Source organism: Vulpes vulpes, chromosome 13 (assembly GCF_048418805.1).
Source record: "Vulpes vulpes isolate BD-2025 chromosome 13, VulVul3, whole genome shotgun sequence".
Classification (NCBI taxonomy): Eukaryota; Metazoa; Chordata; class Mammalia; order Carnivora; family Canidae; genus Vulpes; species Vulpes vulpes.
In genome coordinates this window covers 157306499-157329387 of record NC_132792.1, presented here as the reverse complement: position 1 = coordinate 157329387, position 22889 = coordinate 157306499, and the positions used below count along the sequence as shown (strand labels likewise).

At 53.2% G+C, this 22889-nt stretch overlaps 1 protein-coding gene across 5 annotated transcripts in view; it reads right to left on the bottom strand.

Moving 5' to 3' along the window:
• Positions 1 to 22636, bottom strand: part of NR5A2 (nuclear receptor subfamily 5 group A member 2) — a 137664-nt gene extending 115028 nt beyond the window's left edge. The window contains exons 1-5 of one of the 5 annotated variants that reach the window (XM_072733443.1): positions 22333 to 22503; positions 10526 to 10675; positions 6527 to 6645; positions 4827 to 4968; positions 1572 to 2218 (exon numbers count right to left, since the gene is read on the bottom strand). In XM_072733443.1, coding sequence (XP_072589544.1) covers positions 1572 to 2218; positions 4827 to 4968; positions 6527 to 6645; positions 10526 to 10675; positions 22333 to 22396 — 1122 coding nt within the window. In that variant the 5' untranslated portion in view covers positions 22397 to 22503. Of the gene's footprint in view, positions 1 to 1571; positions 2219 to 4826; positions 4969 to 6526; positions 6646 to 7034; positions 7053 to 7771; positions 7982 to 10525; positions 11176 to 22332 lie in introns of those variants that run through there. The other 4 variants (XM_026017989.2, XM_072733441.1, XM_026017988.2 and 1 more) reach the window with 4 other exon arrangements.
• Positions 22637 to 22889: the final 253 nt, after the last annotated feature.

The following is a 22889-nucleotide window of genomic DNA, read 5'->3' as shown; positions in this document are numbered from 1 at the left end:
TGAAGACACAGTTATTGAGTTATGGCAAAGCTATAAGTCAAAGTGAGTCCATCTGCCTGCAAAGGTCAGTTGTGCTTTTCTCACTTGAACATTTCTTCAACTTTCCGTTGTATCTGGAATTTTTATACCATTTTCCGTTTCATTTCAAATGCCTTACCAGCCAGCTGGAAGGACAAAGTTGGGAGTGAAAGAACACCAGGACGTTTTGTTTGTTTTGTTTTCAGTGAAAAATGCTTTGATTATCATCGGGTGGTTATATGCCCAGAAAATACCTGGCCTGACTGTGCTAACTCGATGCATGCATGCGGCGCATCCCCTGCAGCCCAGTATCTGTCTCCACCCTCAGTCATCTTCAAGTGGAGTGATAAAGGACAAGAGAGTAAAGAGCTGGATACGTTAACAGCATGGTGGTAGTAGTCTATCAACTTATTTGGATCTGTTCAGAGAACATTTTTGTTTCCCTGTACAAATCACGGGGCTTAATAAAGATTGCCGTGAAAAGCACTATCCTCCATTTGCACCCACCTTTCGTGCTCCCCAGTCCACCTACGCGGTTTCCAACAGCCACCCTATACATTTAAAGTCTGCTCTGTATTATTGTCCTTCTCTCAAAGAAGTTTTAAATCTCCTCCAAAAGTCCTAGGTGATCAGATGCCACAGATCTTTGGCCACCGTGTCTGCCTCCACGACAGTAAAAGGAAGAAACTGATTTTGTAACAGATATACTGAGAAAGCAAATCCAGGATTCACCTTTGCTCTTAAAACAAGAATGAAACCAGTGACCACCAAATATGCTTTGGTAGCTACTCTTAGGTCCCGAACTTCGATATCACTTTCCCATATTAATTCAGTCTTAAGTTTCAGGAAATAAAATAATTATGTAGTTAAACAGAGATCCTTATACAAACATGTACTGTGTTTACAATGTACCAATCCATTAAAATCAACGACAGACATAGATTATGAGAACTAAAACCCGAGCCAAGTAGACTAGCACTCCCCATGTGCCCAATCCCCATCCAATGACAGTAAACATCCTATCGGAATCTGCTCCGAAAACAAAGGCTTTACCAACCTAATGTCAAGGTAAACAGGTAGTAAATACCTATTTGACACTGCTAGCCAGTGGTATCATTTTCATTCTTTAGGGTCTAAACACAACTAAACATCGGCATTTTTTCTTTTAAGTCGGCATCATTATAATACAGCTTTTTACTTGGCAATTCTTAAAAAAAGTTCACTGGGTGCTGGTTCACACGGACTTAAACTTTCTAGCCGTAAACCACCTGAGTTAAAGGAAGTAAGTGAAGACATTCTACTACTCAGAAACAAAAACAAATTTCCTGTACTTTACATGAAATGCCACGCCCCCCCCAAAACTAAGAGGTACGTAGAATAAAAAGCCCCATAAAGTGAAGCTGCAATAGTCCTGAAGTCAAGGTCTTAAGATTCTTCTACTCTGCAAGTCATAGTAAGGAAAACATATTTTTAACACCAAGAACGTATGAAGTAGGAACAGAGTTAGATCTCCCTTGAAAGGGGATTTTAAGTGGTAACAGCTGGTGACATACCTTAAGTTCTCGGAAGAAGATACTACTCCTGGCCCACTCGACGATGGAGAAGAGGGTTTGGTCAGCCATTTTGCACATAAGCCCAAACGTGCTCAGCTTTTCATGCTTGCTTCGGTTGGCCTGCTCTTGCTGCAAATAGGCCATGATTTTGGCCTGGACTTGAGGCTCATCTGGCTCACACTTCAGAAGTTCCAGGATCAGATGGGGGATGCTCGCCGGGGAGCTTGTCTGGTAACTATCCATGTAGGAATAGCCCATTATGGACTCTGGTGAGCTGGTGTAGGGGTCTGGGTACTCAGACTTGATGGCCCGGCTAGGAAAGTGACTGTAGGTTTGGTAACCTTGCAGGCTGCCGTGAGGTGGCATTGTCATGCTAATGGGGGATGTTACAAAGGGACTTCTGTCATAGTCTGTAGGAGGCAAGGCAGCGTGGTTCAGAGGTAGGCCTTTGGAGGCAGAATGGATGTTCTGAATTGCAGAAGAGATGGTGAGCTCAGAGGGCATTGCTTGGATCACCTGAGACATGGCTTCTAGCTTAAGTCCATTGGCTCGGATGAGGGCTTTCTTCTGTTGCTTTAGGGCCCTGTCTCTCTTGTACATTGGCCCAAATTTATTCCTTCCCCCACGCATTCGGTCAGCCCTTACCGCTGTGGGGAAATAAAAAAAATAAAAATAAAAATAAAAATAAAAGGAGTAAGGGTATAAATAAGATGCAAATTATTAACATTCTCTACATCTCCAAGTATCTAGGAATGCTGAAAATTGACCACAGGTGTTAGGTGTGTGGTTGTTTGCATTACAAAAGCCCACAAAGCTTCCCCCTTCTTCCCCAAAAAGCCAAGTCCTCTTTATTAATGAATTCTTTCCTTTGAGTGTTTGTCATCAAAAAAAAAAAAAAAAATTATTTTGGATGCATAGGGACATAGTAACCCTTTAAATTTCATAATCTTTCCTACACACAGGAGATAACTTCAGATTGCTAAGAAAGAGTGTCACTTTCTATTACCAGAATTCTCTTTACAGAAACCCAAACAGCTAAGAGGAAAAAAAGACCAAATCAACCCATTTCTGGATCCAACTGTGAATAGCCTCCCTTAGACTATCGTCCTCCCTCAAAGCTGTTTTGCCTAATTTGCTGCAAAAGGGTTGAATACGTGCTCTTCCTGGAAAATCATTTTCACCTGGACTTGATGAGCACACATCAGATAACCACCAGTTATTGTTTCTAAGGTAAGGAGGACTGGACATAATTAAAGCAATTAATTTCAGAAGCTGTCAAGACAAGCCCACCATCGCAGCGCTGCGTGGACTCTGGGACCACGTCTAATAAGTGAGTTAGCAGTTGTCTCCAAGCCCATAGTGGCCAATGGCAATTAGAAAGAAAACAGTGACTTCTGACAGCTTCTGATGTGTTGAAATTGCTGGAGGTTAAGTTTTTGTGCTTTTTATCTTAGGATTAGTATAGTATTAAAAATTTATTGTGAATGCTAGGTATCTAGAATATTGTGCAAGTTTTTCATCTGGATGATAATTTATCGAATATTCAACTGTTCCATATCACTGCTAAGGAAGTATAGTTTATAGTTATGCCCCACAAGTGACTTACTAATACTTTTTAAGGTAAAGAAATGCAACCCTTTCCCCTCATTAAAAAAAAAAGAAGAAGAAGAAATCAAGTGAGACACCATATGAAACCACATTTACTTGTGTGTGTTTTGTTTTTTTCAGTAGGCTCCCTGCCCAGTGTGGGGCTTGAACTCACAACTCGGTGAGATCAAGAGACCCATGCTCTACCCACTGAGGCATCCAGGCATCCCATATTTATTCTTTGACATTTTACCTTGTGAGTCTCCTACTATAGTATGCATCTCCCACAATATTTGGCTGTTTGGAAAATAATAAAGTGGTTGGTAATAAAGAAATTAATGAGCATTTCTTTCTTGATCTCGTTCTCAATCTCTTCCTAAAGCAAGACACAGTTAACAGTTCTAATCATAACCAAAGTGGCTACTTATATTGGGACATAATCTACAAGCATTTCGGCAGATTTGCCTGAAATCTTTTGAGCATTTCTATCAAGTCTGAGAGCCACATAACAGGAAAGCTCCAAACAAAACTAGCCTGTGCCTCAACGATCAAATAAAATGCACACTTGTATGTGGCAAATAAGTGATGTGTATCCCTGATTATTTTTTATTTGCACTAGAGTTGATCTGTGGAAAGTCAGTAGGCTGGAGGCTAAAAAACAGCAACACACCATAATTGTCCATGAACTACAGATTATTTACAGTGATCACATAATAACTTTACTCCCTGCCAATCTGTACATTGTAAGTACCAGTTCTACTCTCACAACATAAAATTTAACATGGCTTTTGGGGAACCACTATCTTATTCCTGTCAAACCAATGTTACTGATTTAATAGCTCATTATTTTTCATGTTTCCTACTTTTCAACTTCATTTTGCAGCTTTCGTTATTATCTTAAAAAAAAAAAAAAAAAAGTGTTTTCCCACATTATCAAAAATGATACTCTCCACACAAGAAACTCCATTTCACAATTAAAGGCTGTAATTCTTGCCCAGGAGTCATGAAATTAATAGTAACAATTGTGACAAGGGAAGAATTTAAAGGATTAAAATCAGACTTCTACTAGATTTTTTACTAGAACATCCTGGTTTGAAAACGTCAAGTATTTTTTTTTTAAGTTTTGCAAATTTTAAAAATTTGTTCTCAGTTGAATCGCTTTAGTCTTGTTTTTATCTAACCAGGCCTTTTTATTTTTTTAAATATTTTATTTATTTATTCATGAAAGACACAGAGAGACAGAGAGAGGCAGAGACGCAGGCAGAGGGAGAAGCAGGCTACATGCAGGGAGCCCGATGCGGGACTCGATCCCAGGGCCTCCAGGATCACACCCTGGGCCGAAGGCAGGCGCTCAACCGCTGAGCCACCCAGGGATCCCTAACCAGGCCTTTTTAGTGTCAAATCCATCTGCTCCCCAAACTAAGAATTTTTTAAAGGTGGGGGGAGGGAAACTCCAATATTTATAAGTTTTTTTCCTAGTAGATTTCACCAGTGTTTAAATGATCCTCAGACTGTTCTGCTGACAAAACATAAAAAAATATTTTACATTATTGTCCATGGTGTTAAAAGACTAGGAAAATAATGTTACCATATTGGAAGTACAATGTTATTTTAAATCCTATGTCCTTGGAGAATTTTAACAGGCAGTAGTCTCTGGCAGAAACTTACCTTCTAGTTTCATTCCAACACTTAGACATTTTTGAAATCGACAGTAAGGACAACGCTTTCTCTGTGTTTTATCAATTTGGCAGTTCTGGTTTTCTATACATGTGTACCTTTTATTATTTTGGACTGTTCGCTTAAAAAATCCCTACAAAACAGAGAAAATTGTGAGACATATTATAAATCTAACACCGTCTCTTCCATTGTTTCATTTTAAGGAAATCACCAATAAATCTTTTCATTGAACCAATGAGCCCTTCCGTGGCTCTGTGGTTTGTCTTACACTTTAACAAGACCAACCCTCCAAAACAGCACTGGGCCAAAGTGGAGATTTTTCTAGTACTGGAGTTATATTCCTAGAATTACAACAAATCTTAGGAAGATTTGGATACATACCACTTCATCTCAACAGTCAGAGAAAAACACATTCTATATTAACCAGTATCTTTTTAAATCTGTTTTCTTATTAACTTCATATTCCAGAAAGTTGCTCATGGAGATCTGTACTGTTTGTAAGCAGTGTGATAGAATTTTAGTGGCAAACCATTGTAAAATACCAGTGGAAAATCTGAATAGCAAAACACCCCAGATTTTTTTTTTTTTTTTTTTACAAATGTCAGCACTAGATATGTTAAAAGCAAAAAGATTTAAAGAGTAAAATGGGAAAGTGTTCATAATTCCATTGGAATACATTCAAGTTGTAACTCTGTAAAAAAAAAAAAAAAAAAAAAAGGTGAAACTAATGGCAAAGAAAAGCATGTGTAGCAGAGAGCTAAATTTTAGCAGTGTGCTTTTCTTGTATTGCACCCAAAAGAATTTATCAAAAACAAATTTTTGTTAGCTTCATAATATAATAACAGCTTTACCAGGATGGTACATTCTTTATGTTTATCCTACTAGCCATAAAGTGAAACGATCTTACTTTGTTACAGAGAATGAAGGGATTTTTCCTGGCAAAGGTTTAAGTATTTGTAATTGAGCTTTCTACTTTAAAAAATGTTGAGAAATACCAAGTATCAAGTTGACTGGGAATATATCAAAAAGATCTAAGATAAATTCTTGATCTATGGTTGAGATTATTATGAACAATATAAGTACATTTTACATATTAAAACTTCTTGCATTTAAATAGGTCATATAATTTATTTATGAAAGCCACTCTTACTATAAACTGAGATGTGGTTTCTTATTCTTTATGATATAATTTCAAAAAATCTTAAAAACTGTTTTTGGAATAAATCAGGATAAAAATCACACGGTTGAGAATGTAGACTTTTATCTGTGGATAAAAAATGTTTAGACTCGCAGCACAGAATACCCTGAAGTTAAAATATATTTAGGAAATACTTTGTCATGTTCCCTCTCAAGAACAACGGTGCTTTAAATATATATAAGTCAAGCAAAATCAATATTTAGGACTGTTAGAAAGAGAAGTCTTTCTACAGATACATCACTTTACTACCATAAAATATTTTAAAGCCACGAGACTGGCAAAGTTTTCTAAACAGCATACATTTTTTTTTTTTTTTGCCTTTGGAATTAAATCAAACACATATTTCAAAAAATCATCTCCCTAAGACTAACTCTTTCTCTCATTTTTAATTGAGTCCAAAAAAAGACAGCCTAAATTTAGGTCTAAAAAGTAATCCAATGGTTTATTTTGGTTTTGAACCTTCTATTTGTCACATAGCAACGTGTAAGCAAACCTTGCAGCTTTCACAGGTGAGGAGCCCATAATGGTATCCAGACACTTTATCTCCACACACCGGACAGAGCTCTTCAAGATCTTCATCGTAAGAGTAATTCACCATTTTAAACTGAGACACTGAAACAAAAGAAATGTATACACATAGCTAATTAATTCACTGGGTAGGTTTTAATCCTGCAGTGAGAAAGCATTTTGGTTAATTAACTGGTGGGCAAACATCCCAGGTACAATATAAAATAAAAAACACTTATTTTTAAAACACCTAGGCACCCTGAAAAACTATTTTTATGCAATGAACATACAACATCTTTTGGACTCCACCAGCGTGCACTTCACTTCCTTCTCTCTCTCTTTTTTGTTTTTGTTTTTTTTTTTTTTTTTACTTAAAAAGAATTCCAACTTCTGTTGTTAAGAATTTCAAACTGCCCACTGTGGAACGCCTCCTTTCACAACCGCCCCAGGCAGCAAATCAGGATGGAAACGCGAAAAGGCAGAAAGGGAACAACCTGGAACTCCTCTTAACGCCTGCTGAAGTCAAGACCCCAAAGTGTCCCCTGCGCCCAGAGGAGGGAAGCGGGCGACACCCGCTCCGGCCCTGCGGGGGGGTCCGAGGCTGCCAGCCCTGGCTCAGCAGGCCCGGGGCTGCGACCTGCAAAGCCTCGCCGCGCGCCCTGAAGCCCCGGGCGCCTGCCTCCCTGCAGCGGCCGCCCTGGAACCACAGCCCGCCGCTCCCCACGTTCCAATCTGCTGGATTAATTGAAACCTTCAGCTCCGCATGGACAGGGCTGCTGTTCTGCATACTTCCATCTCTCCACATTTGAAAATCTGTAAAAAAAGATAATGCTAAAAAGGAGGAGAAGAAGGGAGGGCGCCCGGAAGACAGAGAGAGAAAAAAAGAGGAGGATGCACAGGAGGGTCTGGTGCAAAGTCCTGCGTCCTGGTCCTGCGTCGCCCTCAAGTCAGGTCCTGCGATAAAGTTCCCACGGTGCGGATCAGCAGTGCAAACCGGCGACACCTCGAGACCCCTGCTACGCAGCGGTGGGGCCTCCGGGCGCGCGCGGCCCGCGGAGGGGACCCAGCGCCCGCCTTCCGCCGGACGCAGCCCTGCCAAGGCGCCTTTGCAGCTAAAAGATGGATAAGCCGCGCGGCCAGGGCAGTGGCCGGGAGACCCCAGGCCAACACCCGCCCCATTCCCCTCCTGGGACCCACGGGGGCCCCGTCTGGGAGCGCGGACGGCAGGCACCTGCGGCTAAGGGCAGGTCCGCGCGCCCCGCCACCGTCCCGCGAAGCCCGGGGTGCACTCGCCTCTCGCCCCTCGCTCCTCGCTCGGCGACACACAGGCGCACACGCACGGCCCAGCTTAAGTTAATCAGTGGCATTTGCAGGGGGCGGGGCGGGAGGGGGCCCGGGGGGAGGGGGAGCCGACGGCCGGACAGAAGTTTCCTCTGATTTGTTTACCAAAAAGGAAAGAGAGAAGTGGCCCCCACCGCATCCCCAAAGTTCCCGGCCACTCCATCACCGTAAAGCGGCCTCTTTGCCCAGGACGCCTTCTTTTTCTGTGCCTTTTTTCTTTTTTTTTTTCCTTAAATAATAATAAAGTTCTTTTTCACTTTATGGATTCTGCAGGCCTCCGGAAGGGGCCCCGGGGGAGGCGAGGTCACCGGCACCACCGGGAGGCTGGAGGCCGCGCACCGACCGGCCGAGTCCAGACGCCTCTTCCCGAGAAGCCTGGGGCTTCAACCCGCGTGAGTGAGCCCGAGTTTGGGGACCCGGGGAGGGGTCCCCCGTGAACGATGTTGCGGTGGAAGCAGGCGCTTGGGGCTGCGAACGAGGCAAGTGCGGGGATGCAAGGAGCGCGCCTGCCCTACGAGGTCGCGCCCGGGGCTGGAGGAGCTCGGGGGCTTGGAGGAGCTGAGGGTTCCAGAACTCGGTGAGCAGCCCCAGCTCTCCCCCAAACTTGCGTGTGTTAGGCATGGGGTGGAGGGGGGGGACTGCACTCTGTGTCCTTTTCTATTCCCCCTTCGCCCAACAAAGTAAACTCCTAACTTCGCACCTACGGGGCACAGCGAGGCAAACGTGTGCAGGAGGATGTGGTGCCCACCGCGGGGATCCAACCCCCCAAAGGACCGGGGCTGGAGGCGGGGGACCCTCTGGGACAAAGACAGAGTCCGGCTGGGCACTCGCCGCTGTGCAAGACCCGGGCACCTTTCGGTTCCCCAGGTGCTGTACCCGGAATCCGTCAGGGCAAAGGAGCCCCTGAATTAAGGAACTGGGGGGACGGGGCGCCTCGTAAAGCCAAGGCCGCGGAGAGGCCAGCGGGGAAACCCGCCCCAGCTGCGCGCGCTCCGCTGTCCCGAAACCCAGTGGCGGGTCCTCCTCCTGCTCGGACCAGGGCGCGTCCCCGGCGGAGACCAGAGCCAGGGTGACGGCCGCGTCCCCAGACACTGTCGGGGTGCAGGCCGCGGGGCCCAGAGGCACGCGCCCGGCCCTCCCTCCCCGCTCGGTTTTCGAACCCGGAGCTGAGCGAGCGGCCGCTGCCTCGTCCCGCGCCCGGGCACCGCGGAAGGCCACCTGGCTGCCTGGGGGCGGGAGGTCGCGTCCAGAACGCCCCTCCGGGACGCTGCAAGGCCACGACTGCGGTGGCACTTCCCTGCCCCCGCCCCCGCCCCCGCGACCCTCGCTGCGGCCTCCCCCACTTCTGGACGCGGCGTCTCTCTGAGCGTCTCTCCCCGAGTCTCTCGGAAACGCGCGCGCGCAGGCAAGAGGAGCAGAAACTTTCCTTTTGGACCCAAGTTCGCGCCGGCCTCGCGGGCGCCCCAGGGCGGTCCCCCCGGCCGTCCCCCTCCGCGGCCGCGGGCGGGGAGTGCGCAGCCCGAGCCCCTGGCGCCGGGTCCCCCGCGTCCCCACGTCGCGGGAACCCCAGGGGCGGGCGACAGTGCCTGTTTGGGGCAGCCGGGTTGCTCCAGCAGCCACGGCCGCCAGCCCTCGAGCGAGCCTCGGGGACCCCGCCGGCCGCCAGCCCGAGCCGCAGCCCCGCGGGGAGACGTCCGGGCCCCGGGCCCGAGCGCTGCAGGCGCGCAGCCCACCCACGCCGCGGGGCGCACGACCCCAACCCCGGCTGGGGCTCGGCCCCCCGCCCCCGGCCCCCGGCCCTTGCAAGGCGGCTCCGGGGGGTTGGGGGGGACGGCAGGAAGCCCCCGTGCGCCCAGGCCGGGCGGCCCGCACATCCTGCGCGCGGGCAGGGGCGAGGATGGAGGAGCGCCGGTGACTTTTCCTCGCATTGTTCCCTCCCCGGCCCGGAGCAACTGCGAGAAACTTCCGAAGGGCTCGGCCTCCAGGGCTGCAGCCGCGGCTCGGCCAGCACGGCTGGCTCGGGGCGGCCGCTGTCCGCGGCGAGGAGGACCGCATCCTCCTCCCAGCTCCCGGGCCGCAGCCGAGGCCCGAGGCCACGCCGCGGCCGCGCCTCCCTCCACCAGCTCGGCCACGCTCGCGCAGGGGGCGCGCCTGGGGTCGCCTCGGTCCCCCAGTTGCCCGAATTGCCGCGCGTCCCGGCGACCGCGCGGGCTCTTGGCGGTGCCCACGCGCGTTCGGGCGCCGCGGAGCCGAGGCGCTGGGGGCCACCGCGTCCTGCCCCTGCGCTCCCCTGCACACGGGAGCCGCCGCTCTCGGTCCCCCTGCGCCCAGAGACCGAGGACCTGCTCGGGGTTCCGGGAAGACGCTCCATTTCTCAGAAGGATCTTCTTATTCCGAAGCCTGCTTAGCCCGAAGCTACCCCCCACCACCACCTCCACCCCTACCCCCGCACCCCGGGTTGCCATAGAGCTCGGAGCCTCGCTTTCTTCCTAATTAGAAGCGGCCAATTAGGCTCGGCTTGCAAAACCTCCGCCCCGCATTGTTCAAGAGCCATAAACTTTTACGCCGGCCGCCGCGGGTGGGGGGCCCGGGAGCGCAGCGCGCAGCTCGGGGGCGCGGGGCGCGGGGCGCGGCGCCTCCTTACCTTGCATGTTCTCCGGCATCTGCCCCTGCTCCCCATGCGACCGCGCCAGTCCCAGGGCTTCCGTCTCCACTTTGGGCAGCATGACCAGGCGGCCGCGGGCGGGGGCGGGGGCGGGGGCAGGGGGTCGGCGTCCGTCCGGAGGCCCGGCCCCTGGACGCGGGACGGAGGGGCGCCGGGGGTGCTCGCGGGGCGGCCGCTCAGGACCCCCGAGCCGCGTCCAGCCGCGCAGCCCCAGAGCCGCCGGCGAGCTGCCGGGGGGCGCACGGCGGGAGACGCGCCGCGGCGAGGTCGGCGTCCCGGAGCCTCGGTCTGGCTCGGCGAGGGCGGCGGCGAGGAGGGCGCAGCTGCCCGGGGCGCGGGCGGTGGAGGCGGCGGCGGAGCTGCTGCTGCTGCTGCTGCTGCTGCTGCTCCTGCTCCTGCTGCCGCCGCGGCTGCCGCTGCTCCCGGACGGCTCGGGCGCCTCCCCCCCCGCGCCCGCCCTGTGGCTCAGGATCGCCAGGGGTCCCTCGCTCCCCGCTCCCTCTCGCCTCCCCCCGCCCCTGCCCCGCTCTCCGCGTCCCTCCCGCTCGCTGTCGCAAGTGTGGAGTTGCGCGAAGTTCCGACCGCCCTCTCCTGCCCCCGTCCTCCTCCCGCGCGCCCGAGAGCGGCCCTCCCAGCCCCGAGGGCAGGGGCGAGCCGGGGAGGACCGGGGAGGTGAGGAAGCCGGGCTGGGGGGGATGCCGGGGAGCGGGACCGCGGGTTCCGGCCCCGGTCGGACAGCGGCCGCCAGCCAATGAGGACGAGGCGCTCGCTCCCGGCCCCGCGCCGGCCCGAGCTGGGCAGCCCGCCCTGCCCCTCCCGCCCCACCCTGACCCGGGCGGGGGATGCGCGGCGGCCGGCTCTTCCCGCGGGCGCGAGGCGACCTCTGTCTGAGCGCCGCGGCGGAGGCGGGGAGGCCGGGCCCGCGAGGCTCCCGTGCGCGCGGGGGACGCGGAGGGACGCGGGGCGGTGCGCGCGGGGCGGGGGCTGCAGGGCCGCTTAGACTCCCGCCCGGAGCGCCCGGGGACACGGGGCCGGCCCTCCGCGGGCCCAGGGTGGCCTCTCCAAAGGGCCGGCCTGCTCCCCGGGGTCTCCCGGCTCCGGGACCCCCTGGGCCTTCGGTCCGCAAGGGCCCCGCCGTGGGCGCCGCGCGGCCCGGCTCCCCGAGGAGACCTCAGCCGCGCGGCCGCGAGCCCATCGCCCGGCGGCCGAGGAGCAGCTCGCGCCCTCTCCCGCCCCGCCAGCCCCGCCAGCCCCGCCAGCCCCTCGGCTCCACCGCAGACGCCCCGCCGCCTCCCGCCCAACAGCGCGCCTGAATCTTGCTGAAACTGTGTTTCCACGTTCAATGCAAAGACCGGGGCGCGAGGCTTTCCTCTTTTGCATTCTGGGGTCTCTGGTGGGACAATCCACATGAGGCCCAGAGGCCCAGCACTTTAATAAAGTTTTAAAGAACCATCTGCTCTGTAAGCTCTTGGGCCACCAGCCCAGCCACATCTTCAAAGTTTTCAGATCTCATCCCAACGAGATGAAAAACATTTTTTCCCCCCCAGCCTCGTGACTGCATATGAAATGCCTCCTATGCAGTGTCTGCTGTGAGATCGGGTAATTATCAGAGTCCACCCACAAGGGGGTGAATTTGAATCTCAAAAGATCTGAATTTATTCTATTTGAATGGCCTAGAGATCACACATTCAAACTGCCCAGTCCAGTATTTGATGAATTGAAAAACACTCCAATCATCGCCATGATTAGTCTACACTTTTATATGAAATGGGTTGTTTGTCACCCACTGGTGTCTGGCAATTCAGATGCTGTTGGCTCTCTAAATTCTTTTTTTTCCTTTTTTTTTTTTTGTCATTTTGTTCTTCCATATATATTCAGAAGCTAAGTTATTTAAATCTCAGTTTTGTGGCATCATCAAACTTCATAAAAATGTCTCGACTTGGGAGGAGGGGGACTGTCCCTGAGTTTGTAAAGTGCAGTGGGCTGTAGTTGCCAAAATTAGTGACCCTTGAGACGCTGGGATTTCTGTGATAGTATCAAGTAGCACCGTCGATCCATTTTCAATATTACTAGTTGCTTTAAGTACCATCGTGAATTAAGCGTACACACATATACGTACGTAGTTCAGAAAAGGAAAGGAATTAACTCTCAGGGCTAGAATCAGTTTGTGTGCAGTGCACTGTGGATTCGGATGAACTCTGAAAATCAGTTTATAAGAAAGTCTTAGGAGTGCCCTTCACTACAGTCAAAGAGCTTATGGGGACATTTATGTTGCACCCTCACAAACACCAGGCTGGCAGCTATGAGGGACTCCAGACTCTTGGTCCTCAGAAGAACCTTCAGGCTCTCAGTGCCAGAGGGACAGTCCTCTGGTTGGTAGAGCTGAAGGAAGAAGTTAGGAGAGCTGGAAGTAGACAGGGCCTGACGTATATTTGCAGCATGGTGAAAGGCTCGCCTGGACTTGAGGCAGAGCCTGACCCAGCAGGGCCAACTTTGTGATCACCTTCCTAACCCAGCTTCAGCCCCAGAAGGGGCGTTTTTAGACCCTACTAGCGTCCTTTCAGTCCAAGGCCGTCTAGTCTCACCCCACACACTCCAAACCAGGAGTGATGGTGACAAAGGGCCAGCTGACGTTCATTTATCCCCTCCCCAAACCAGAGGAGGGGGGAGGGTGCATAAGGGCCGGTTTCAAAAAGCCACCCTCTAAGAAAAGTAATGCACACTTGTATCACAGAGGACAGGTCCCAGGCGCCTTGCCTTGTTCTGAGACTCTCGTCCAGGCTGCGGCGGGGAACCCAAGGGGCACGGAAAGCGCAGGAGGTCTCAAGCAGAGAGAAAACATGGGTGCTCCCGGCCTCCTGCTCCAGGGAGAGAAGTGTTCCCCAGGGTCACACTATCCCAGATCCTCTGGGGACGTCCAGAGCCCTGTCTGCGCTGCACAGGGCGGAAAAGCTCCCCCTGGAACCGGTTCTAGTCAGAGACCTGAGGGCACAACTCACCTTTTAGCGGTTTTCTCCTCAAGGAGTTTAGGGGAGCAGTAAGCACCCCCTACTCTGGGGAGGACACAGGGGGCGGGGTGGCGGCACCAAGGCTTCAACACCAAGCTCACTGCCACCCTGCAAGTGCATTCTCTCCCCACCCTCTCAGTCCCCTCGTTTTGAATGTTCTGGGGCACTGACCCTTCAGTCCTGCTGCGCCAGGGCCGCACCGGAGCCACCGACAGCCTGCCCTTGACCTGGGATGGGCCTGGGCATCCCTACAACACCCTCCAGGAAGGAGAGGGGGACAGGAGGAGGTGCCCCGGGTGGGCCCCCTGAGGATGGTGCTAAGTTGCAGGGGCAGCAGCGAGGAAGAAGAGCCAAGTGGCGGAGGCAGGGGGGAGGCAGTGGAGGTGGGAGCAGGGAGCAGGGCCTGTGTGGTCTCCACGTTCGAGGCCCGCGGGGGTCCGGACCCACCGACAGCCCTGCGAGCGGCTTGGAACACCGAAGCCCCCCCCCCCCCCCCCCCCCGCCTGGGGCATCTTAACCCGGCGTCTCGGTGGGCGCACATTTAGGGACCCCCCCACCCCCTGCGGGGGACTTAGCTGGCGGCTCAGACCACCGAGCAGAGGCCGGGGGCCGGGGGAGGCGGTTGCGGCCGCAGCCACGATGCGCATTCCCGATTGCGTCCCCGCATCCCTCTGCCAACTTCTGGCAAACTTCTCGCCTCCCCCGCGCCTCCCCCCTCCTTCCGACGAGGCTGGTCTCCGGGGCTCGTCCTTCCCGGTCCTGACTTTGTCTTAAAGCATTGATTGACGGTTGCAATTATAAAGGATGATGGCTCGGGGAGGCTCCCGCAGCCTTGATGAGCCCGAGGAGCGCAGTCCTGGCATATTTTATCCAGGCGCAGCGTTACGGGGCCGTGCGCCCCACTCAGCCGGCCCGCACCCCCCACCCGCGGGCGTGTCACCCGCCGCCTCTGCCCCGCGCCTGCATCTCAGAGCGCGCGGGAGCAGCCTGCCCTTGACCTGCCCCGGGCACTGCCGGCGGCCCCCGCGCTTAACGCGTGCAGGCTGCAAAGGGAGCGGGCGGAGGCACGGGGTTTTAGGACTGGTTCAGGTGCCCTGGGCTCGGAAAATACAGGTGCCCACGTAGAAGTGCCAAGTGCCACCCATCCCGCGCGCCCGGGTCGGGGGTGCGGGTGGGGGGACTCGCACAGCTGCATTCTTGGAGGCAATTTCCAAAGGCCTCCTCCTTTGCTACTTTTTGGTGTTTTTAAGAAACCAGCATCATTACTCTTCTCGTAGCGTGTGTCTAGCTCTCAGCCTCAGAAGAAACCTAGATTTTGTTTTTTGTTTTTGTTTTCCGAAAAAGTCTCCACCAAGTGGCCCGGATAGCCGGAGGTGAAAGAGAAGCGAGCTTATCAGCCTCCTGAAAACTCGGGCTCGGCCTCTTTTTCTCCGCCCCTCCCACTCCAAAATCCCATCAGAAGCCACTGTTGCCTTTCTCTGAAAATTAGGTTTAGCAAGAGTTCCAGAGTCCCGCTCCTGAGCCCAGGGCTGGCCTATACACCCCCCCTCCCCTTTCCAGGCTCCCCCAGCCGCCGCCAGAGCACTTTGTTTTAAGATGAGAGGGGTTAAATTTCAGCACAGACCTACAAATTACCAAGGGGCACCGTATTGGCCGAAGCTTTGAAAAAATAAACTTGAATAGGTGAGAAGTCTTGCCTAGTTAAAAAAAAAAAAAAAGACCCTTTCCTGGTACATGTGTAAGTAACTACTTGAGACCTCATCCACCCCAGCCGGGAGAGCAGGAGGAGAAACTGCCATCAATTTAGACGCACAAGCCCGGGAAAGACGTGGGTTAGGGGTAGCCAAAGGGGGATTGATTCACGATCACTAGAAGAGGACCTCAATATATCGTGGTCCCAACTTCACTGAGGGGGGAGTGACAAGGTGAAGCAATTATCCAGGTGATCTGGGCTCCTCCGGCCCCTTCCCCCTACCTACCTCCCACCCTTGCCCTAAAGGAAAGGTGAGGTTTTCGGAGGGTTGGGCCTGGATTATCGTAATCTGCATCTCTGTAAAAAAGAAGAGCTTCCCAAGTAGACCTTTTTGGCTTCATTTTCTTTGGAGGCTATTGCCCCAACCCAGGGGTCCAGGCGCGCCCCGCTTTGGTGTAGCCGGTGCCCCTCTCGAAGTGGGCGGGCAGATCCGGTCTGGAGCAGGGCGCTGGCGGGGGAAATACCCTTGGGTAGGTGGTCCAATCTAATCTAGCTCTTCCTCTGTCATTGAAATGGAGATGCGGGTCAGCCCAGCTCCAAACTGCGAGACGCCACTGTCGGAGCCACCCTGTCGGTCCTGGGGACCACGCAGCGCGGGGAGCAGTGTTCTGCAGGTCGGAGGGGGTGCATGCAGGGTCCCCCCCCCCCAGCCCCCGCCTCGACCCGGAGACTGGGAACTGATCTGGGCCACGGAGGCCTCAGGGCCACCGTTGCAGTAAGCCCCGCCGGATTGCAGGGGACCTGAGGGCAGGGGCTCAGCGCCGTCGAGGCCCTGGGCTTGGGAAAGCCCCCGCGCTGGGGCTTCAGTTCTTGGGATCAATGGGCTCAGGGCTGGGTCTGTCCACCCCTGGTGGCCCAAAAAGAAAGGGGGGGCTCGCGGTGGTCTGCTCGCCCTCCCGCCGGCGGTGCGAAGGGGGCCCCAGGAGGGGGCTAGGCGGTTGCAGGCTTGGGGTGCTGGCGCCTCCCCCAAGCTAAGGCCAGTGTGACGAGTAGGACGCGGTGGCCTGCGATCGCACAGGCTTTGGACTGTCCACCCCCCCCAGGGTTTCTCTTCTGGAGACTGGGGATGCGCGTGGGGCACCTCGTGCGGGCTTCCCACGGGGTTTCTATTCAGTCCAGGGCAGGTGGCCGCTGGAGCAGGTGGGTTTGGGGGCCGAGGCTGTGGACGGCCGGGTCGGGGCACAGGTCAGCAGCCACTGCAGCAGCCGGTGCTGCCTCGGGGACCACCATCTACCTCCCTAGGAACACGCCCCGGTTTGTCAAAAGCACCTAAATACGGGGGGTGGGGGGTGGCTGTGTGTGCTCAGAGTGCTCAGAGCACCCTGTAAAGAAAAGGGCCTTTTCTCTCTGAAGTCGGTCAATCATTTTGAGTGGCTTCTCTGCCCTCCGCTGACCCACCAACTCCATCACAAATAGATGCTCCCCGAATGTTCTCTCAATTCCCAGGTCTGGCAGCGGCTGTGGAGTTGCCAGCATACAGCCCAGAACTGCAAGCGAAACTCCTCCCCCCGCCCCCCCCAGACTCCAGAGGTCCTCTCCAGGAACCCAGAGCCAAAGACCCAAGGTGCCCTCCTACCTGCTTAGCTCTGCCCCAAGGCTCTCTTCTCCCACCCTGCTCCACCCTGCCCCCTACGCCTCTCCCCATCCCACCCTTCTGAATTCTGCTGGGATCTGAGGTCCACGGTGCAACGAAAAGAAAGATAAAGAGCCAATTCCGAAACCGTCTTCTTAAACCCAAAATGCCTTTCGGAAGAAAGTCTGAGTAGATAAACATTGTTTTTAATCATAATTCCTTTATGTCAACAAAGGCAAATCATCACAACTTTGAGGAAAGAGCATAGATTTCAGAATCACATCCACGAGTTCTGTTTATAGTTCACTCCCCTGACAGGGCAAGTGATGTTGGGCAGATCACGTGACCTTTCTGATTCACTTTTGTCATCAGTAAAATTGTCAACAAACTTTATAGTTGCATGAGACAGTGCCGGTAAAGCAACATATCATGCTGTTAATAAATAGCAGTTCTCCTCTATGTTCATCTCTTTTCCTCTAACTTTACCCACACTCCTCTTTCTGCAAGGAAAATAACTAGGGAGGGAATCGCTAACCATTCTAGAACCATTTAAAATAAGATCCTTCCAGTGGGAAGTACTTGCTAATTTAACTGCAGTGCTTGACATAGTCCTCAGGGACTTAATTACACCCTCAGATAAAGCTGCTCACCAAACTGCTGCTGTTCACCTGTATTCAGATTATTTGGAGTTTAAAAGTTAAGTGTGTCTTTTCTTACTTATTACGTAAAAACACTCATATCAGAGCTTCCCAAAAGACTAAAAAGTGGCAGCCTTTAATAATTTGTCTGGTCAGGTTGAGTCCACCTGGTTCTTCCAGGCCTAACCTCTCAAGCTCACACTGGTTATATTTCAACTCTTCCCCTGGGGCCTTCCCAAACATCAAGGCCCCCACACTCCAAAAGCTCCTTGAAGCCAACTGGATTTCTCACAGAAGTTTTTGTTCCAATAAGGTGGAGAGTGAGGCAGTGCAACCCAAAGCAGTAGCTTTATCCTGAGGTAGGTTCTAGTCTTGGGGAGCAAGATGTCTGACTCCTGCCCTGCATAAAGCATCCCTGGAAGTGCTTGGGGAGGCTGGGCCTCCAGGGGGGGGGGTCTGTCCCAGAGCCCTTCTCTAGCTCATCTCAAGTTCAATGCTGAATTTAAGATAACCCTAGACGTTGTGTCTTGGGAGAGGCGTTAAGTAAAAGAAAAAAAGCTCCACCAAGCCCCTCTCTCCTCTCTGCCTCCATAAGTCTCTCTTGGTTTATTAGAAGTGATGTAAGGAAATCCTTTGGCTCCAGTTAGAACTTGTAGATCAAGGTCAGCAAGGAGAGTTTGGGAAGCACCCTGTTGGAGCTGGGCTGAGGCAGGGAAGGAGAAGAGGCATCAGTTGAGCTTCCTGGAGGGAACCGGCTGCCTAAGCCCAGCAGCAAGAATCAGAACACGGATTTGGGTGACCGACGTTCCTAACAGCACTGCAAATAAAGCCGGCCGGAGTTTGGGGTGGCATAACAGGCATTTTCCACCGCATGATGTCTACTTTCAGAGATCAGTATGGGCACAGAGCTTACTGGAGGTTATTGCTGGAATAAAATCAGATTCCGAGAGTGCTAAAGGGACTAGATAACCAGCTTTATACAGTGTCTCAAGAGCGTTTGCACTGTGTCTCATGTACTCCTAACTATGCAGACGGACGCAACTTCCTGTGGACACTATACAACAGCATCCTGAATGGGTATAATGTCCATAAATGCACTTAATCTGAAGAATTACGTGAATTTAATACAAATCAAAGCAATAATGTTGAGCACGTTGCAGAAGAGTCATTAAATACTTGTTACATGACATGTTTCAGGCTGTTCAGATTTGGCTCTTTTGTTAATATGGACAAATACCTTATTCTTTCTTTTTCTGTTTCTCTCTTGTGCTCTCTTATGTTACTACTGTATATCATCAGTGAAATTGCCCCATTTGGGAAAAAGAAAAAAAAAAAAAACCACCTAAGCCAGAAACCAAGAACTTGGACAATGTCCCAGAACTAGTTAACTTTAAGGGAACAATCTGGTTATAACCCGAAGTCTGCTGCTTTTACACCACACTGTGACTATCTTGCAGGTAGGCAGAGGGAGCAATGGTGTCTTATTCCCACTTTTCTGTAGGAGTACAGACATCTGTACACAGTTTTCTTGGAACCACCAGTGCGCAGAGAAGGAGAATGTCATGGCCACCCAGGACCCACAGAGGCAGCACAGAGGCACATGTGTTAGTACAACACAACTGAATTAATGTGGAGTGGGGAACCCTGAGTGATCTCTACCTGCCTTGGCCTCGGTCTTGTGAACCTCTCCCCACGCCATCCTGATGGGCCACCTGTGCCACTGCAGGGACGGGCACCCTCTACAGCTGCACCTGCGGATTCTTGTCGCTGGGCCTGCCCTGGCCAGTCAGAATCCCAGAGGCAACTCCTCTTAGGGCCGGGGTCAGTCCCAACTGTGCAGACTGAGGGCTCACAACGTCCCCTTTCTCTGGCAGCCCGTTGGGTGCCTGGTCTGGCCAAGAAGCCCCCAGGAATGACCTTAGGGGCCACCCCGGGCGCAGATGGAATCCCAGGTACTGGGAGGGAGAGCGCGGGGCCTGGACCGGCCCGGGCGAGCACCAGCTCCGGAAGGAGGTTTCTTTGACCGGAGAATTGGCTGCGATCTGCTCGTCCCGGGACCTGGCCAGGAAGTGCCGGGGAGCTTTAGGGTGTGGGGGTCGCCTCGCCGAGCGCCGCACCCCGGAACTTAGCAGGCCCTGGGGGGGCCACGTCGCGCAGGTTCTGGCCCTCTGGGACCCGGACGCCCCACGCCCGTGGGTTCCAGCCCTCCGCGCGCCCGGGGCGCACCGCCCTCCGTCCTCGGCCGGCCCGGTGGTGCCTGGGGCCCCGCGCGGTGCCTGGGACGCGGCGCGGAGACCCGGGCGGGGTCGCCCTCCGCGGTTCGCCGCGGCTCCGGGGGGAGAGGGGGACGCGGGGGGAGTCGGCGGAACTCGACCAGATGCACCACCTCGGGACCCCCAGCCCCGCCCCGCAGCCCCCAGGCCCCGCCCCCTGCAGCCCTCCAGGCTCCGCCCCGCAGGCCCCCCGCAGGCCCCCCGCAGCCCCCCAGGCCCCTCGCCCCCATCCCCGCCCCGCAGACCACCCCTGCGGCCCCCAGGCCCCTCCCCCGTGCAGCCCTCCAGGCCCCGCCCCGCAGCTCCCCAGACCCCGCCCCACAAGCCCCCTCGCAGTCCCCCGCCCCCACCCCGCGCAGTCCCAGGCCCCGCCCCACTAGCCCCCCGCAGCCCCAGGGCCCGCCCCCGCAGACCCCAGGCCCCGCCCTCGCGCAGTCCTCCAGGCCCCGCCCCCGCAGACCCAGGCCCCGCCCCACAAGCCCCCCCGCAGATCCTAGGCCCCGCCCCCGCAGCCCCAGGCCCCGCCCCACAAGCCCCCCCGCAGGCCCCAGGCCCCGCCCCACAAGCCCCCCGCAGACCCCAGGCCCCGCCCTCGCAGACCCAGGCCCCGCCCCCGTGCAGTCCTCCAGGCCCCGCCCCACAAGCCCCCCTCAGGCCCCGCCCCCGCAGACCCAGGCCCCGCCCCACAAGCCCCCCCGCAGATCCTAGGCCCCGCCCCCGCAGCCCCAGGCCCCGCCCCACAAGCCCCCCCGCAGGCCCCAGGCCCCGCCCCACAAGCCCCCCCGCAGCCCCAGGCCCCGCCCCACAAGCCCCCCCGCAGCCCCCAGGCCCCGCCCCACAAGCCCCCCGCAGCCCCCAGGCCTCGCCCCCGCAGGCCCCAGGCCCCGCCCCACAAGCCCCCCGCAGACCCCAGGCCCCGCCCTCGCAGACCCAGGCCCCGCCCCCGTGCAGTCCTCCAGGCCCCGCCCCACAAGCCCCCCAGGCCCCGCCCCCGCAGCCCCAGGCCCCGCCCCACAAGCGCCCCCCATCCCCAGCCCCCCGCCCTGCCCGGCTCCAGCGCGCTCTCGCCCCGGGAACGCGCCGCCAGTCCCGCCGGGAGGGGGTGGGCGTGAGCGCGCGCGGCCGTTTTGCAGGCGAGAAAGCTCTGAGATGCTTCGGTCTCTCTGTGACCTGCTTGTGCTCGCTTTTGCTTTTTATCTGCAGAGCAGCCGATTCTCTGTTGCGCTCTGATTGCTTTCCTCGTGTTTTCTTTTTCGTAAGTACAGATTTTTTGGGGCGGGGGTGGGGGGAGTGACCATTTCCTCAATGCATATACTATAGGGTGTAGTGGCCCATAAAAAAGCAATCTCTGCACTCAGTGGAGTCAGCTGGTTATCAAGGGAGAAGGAGGAAAAGCCCAAGCCTTGATTTGGCTTCTTGTCTCAGCAGCGGAGCTGACTCGGGAGCTCCTGACAGGCCCCTGCGAATTCGCAGGGAAATTCCAGTTCCAAAGCCCAAGAAAGTGCTACAGGAAGGGGCACAGGCCCTTCCAACGCTAAGGGAAAGGAAGGAGGGCATGACTGCCAGCTGACTAATAGTTACAGGCCACTGGAAATCACTTCCTTTTAGTCCTTTACTTTTAGGATTAATTGAATGTATTCTTGCTGTAACACTAACATTTTTTGCTCTTCTTAGAAATGAAAATTAGCTTTATTTACCTCCATTTATAAAAGCAACCCACGCCCATTATTTCGAGAAACAGATAATAACCCTTAAATTCTAATCCTTAACGATGGTGTGTGTGTGCACATGCATATACATACATATATATTTCCATATATATTTATTTATTAAATACATATATTGAAAATACGTGGATTTTGCGTGGCTTTTACTTATCAGAAAAACAAAAGATACTCTATAGTGTCTGCAATCAATGAGACACCATAGTGTGGTATGGCTTGAGGCTTTACGAATATCTGAAGCTATTTGTTAACGTTTGATCAATGATGCCTCCATATGGTTAGCTCGTTTCAAGTTGTTCAAATTGTAGCTTATTATCTCTGATTAGAAATTATCAGAAAATATTAGTGATGAAATATATATATTATGCATGTTTGTTTCTGTTAGAGACTAATGAATGGACATCCAAAAACAGTGGATATAATGAATAATATTGAAATACCCATTTGCTTTTTTTTAACTTTAAGAAAGATAAATGGGGGATCCCTGGGTGGCTCAGTGGTTTGGTACCTGCCTTTGGCCCGGGGCATGATCCTGGAGTCCCGGGATCAGGCTCCTTGCATGGGGCCTGCTTCTCCCTCTGCCTGTATCTCTGCCTCTGTGTGTGTGTGTGTGTGTGTGTGTGTGTCATGAATAAATAAATAAAATCTTTTAAAAAAAAAGATAAATGTGTGATACATACATGGGCTTATGTGCTTTTAATAGACAATAGGAGAAGCAATGGCTTATAGTACTAAATACATCAATGAGTTTAAATTACATGAATTAATGTAGTAGCAGAATAATAAATGGATGATAAATAGAGCAATTCCTACTTACCAATAGGTGCAAGTCCGTGCTTTAGAGAATCTTGCAAATTTCCAGTATCCGAATTAGACGACATTCTTAGTAAAACTATAGGCGATCCTTTGGTTTAACGCAGAAATCATTGAGTATAAGAAAAAGTGCAGCTTGTCAAATTTTGTAGCCCTTGGGAGGTCACACAAGACTACAGTAACCTTTAGTGAAAGTTAAAAAAGTAGCAAAAAAAAAAAAAAAAAGAAATCTAAGAATTCAAAAAGTTACAAGTAAGTCTTTCCCTGGACTCTGTACTTTTTCCAGCATTAGTGGCCTGCTGTAAACCATGTATCCAGTTACATGATGGTTTCTAATCAGAAGAATGGAAACTTTTGATAGGCTTAGATGCATCACATGACTCTATGCTAGTTGATAAGAGGACCCTGTTATAAAGTGACAGCAAAAGAGATAAGAACTCCTGGCAGATAATGGCAAAGAAATGATTAACTCAGAAGTGGAGAGGTGCTATGCAGCACAGAGAGTGGAAAGTTGTAAAACTGAGGGGTCAGAAGATCATACTTGGTGGATAAAACTCCAAA